A 561-nucleotide genomic window follows, 5' to 3' on the forward strand; every position below is an offset into this window, starting at 1 on the left:
CATCAGAGCAAGTGTAATTACTGCATTCACGCGCTCTTCGGATGCTCTCATTTCCCGAGTTGTGCGCTTAAGTCAGAATGTGAAAACAACATGGACACTCGCGTTACTACAAAGATTTGTATTATTACAGTTTTCTGACTTGAGTTCACGAGCATTTTCTCAGTCGGGAAATTATTTTTCACGTGCGGTGCCAGTGATGATGCTTCTTACGTCCGTTTCGGAGAACCTGAGGACAAATATTTCAATCGATCGCTCAGTCATGGCACCGAAATCTGCGTTCTGATTCGGTTCTAGTACATACCGGTTACATAGGTTCCCGGTGCCATATTGGTAGGGTGCAGGACCTGATCACCCTGACTGGGTTTATTCTGCAATAACTGTCTAGATGCACATCATCCCTTCCCTGCCAGGAGTCGAGTGCGTTACCTTCGACAGCGTCATGAAGCCGTCTGACAGCAGGACGTCCGGAGCGTGTCGGTCCATGTAGGAGCAGCAGGCGGCGGCGAGGGCGCTCAGGGAGGACAGGCTGGCCACGGCGAACACCAGACACACGTTCTGTGG

The 561-nt window shown here is 50.8% G+C and overlaps 1 protein-coding gene across 1 annotated transcript in view; it reads right to left on the reverse strand.

Moving 5' to 3' along the window:
- The window catches only part of LOC107708304 (BTB/POZ domain-containing protein 9-like), a 16,479-nt gene that overhangs the window by 14,828 nt on the left and 1,090 nt on the right, over positions 1–561 (reverse strand). Inside the window, exon 3 of the mRNA XM_016512490.1 lies at positions 427–555. Within this exon, the coding sequence (XP_016367976.1) occupies positions 427–555 (129 nt within the window). The remainder of the gene's footprint in view (positions 1–426; positions 556–561) is intronic.

Source organism: Sinocyclocheilus rhinocerous, unplaced genomic scaffold (assembly GCF_001515625.1).
Source record: "Sinocyclocheilus rhinocerous isolate Xijiao unplaced genomic scaffold, SAMN03320098_v1.1 scaffold326, whole genome shotgun sequence".
In the NCBI taxonomy this organism is placed as follows: Eukaryota; Metazoa; Chordata; class Actinopteri; order Cypriniformes; family Cyprinidae; genus Sinocyclocheilus; species Sinocyclocheilus rhinocerous.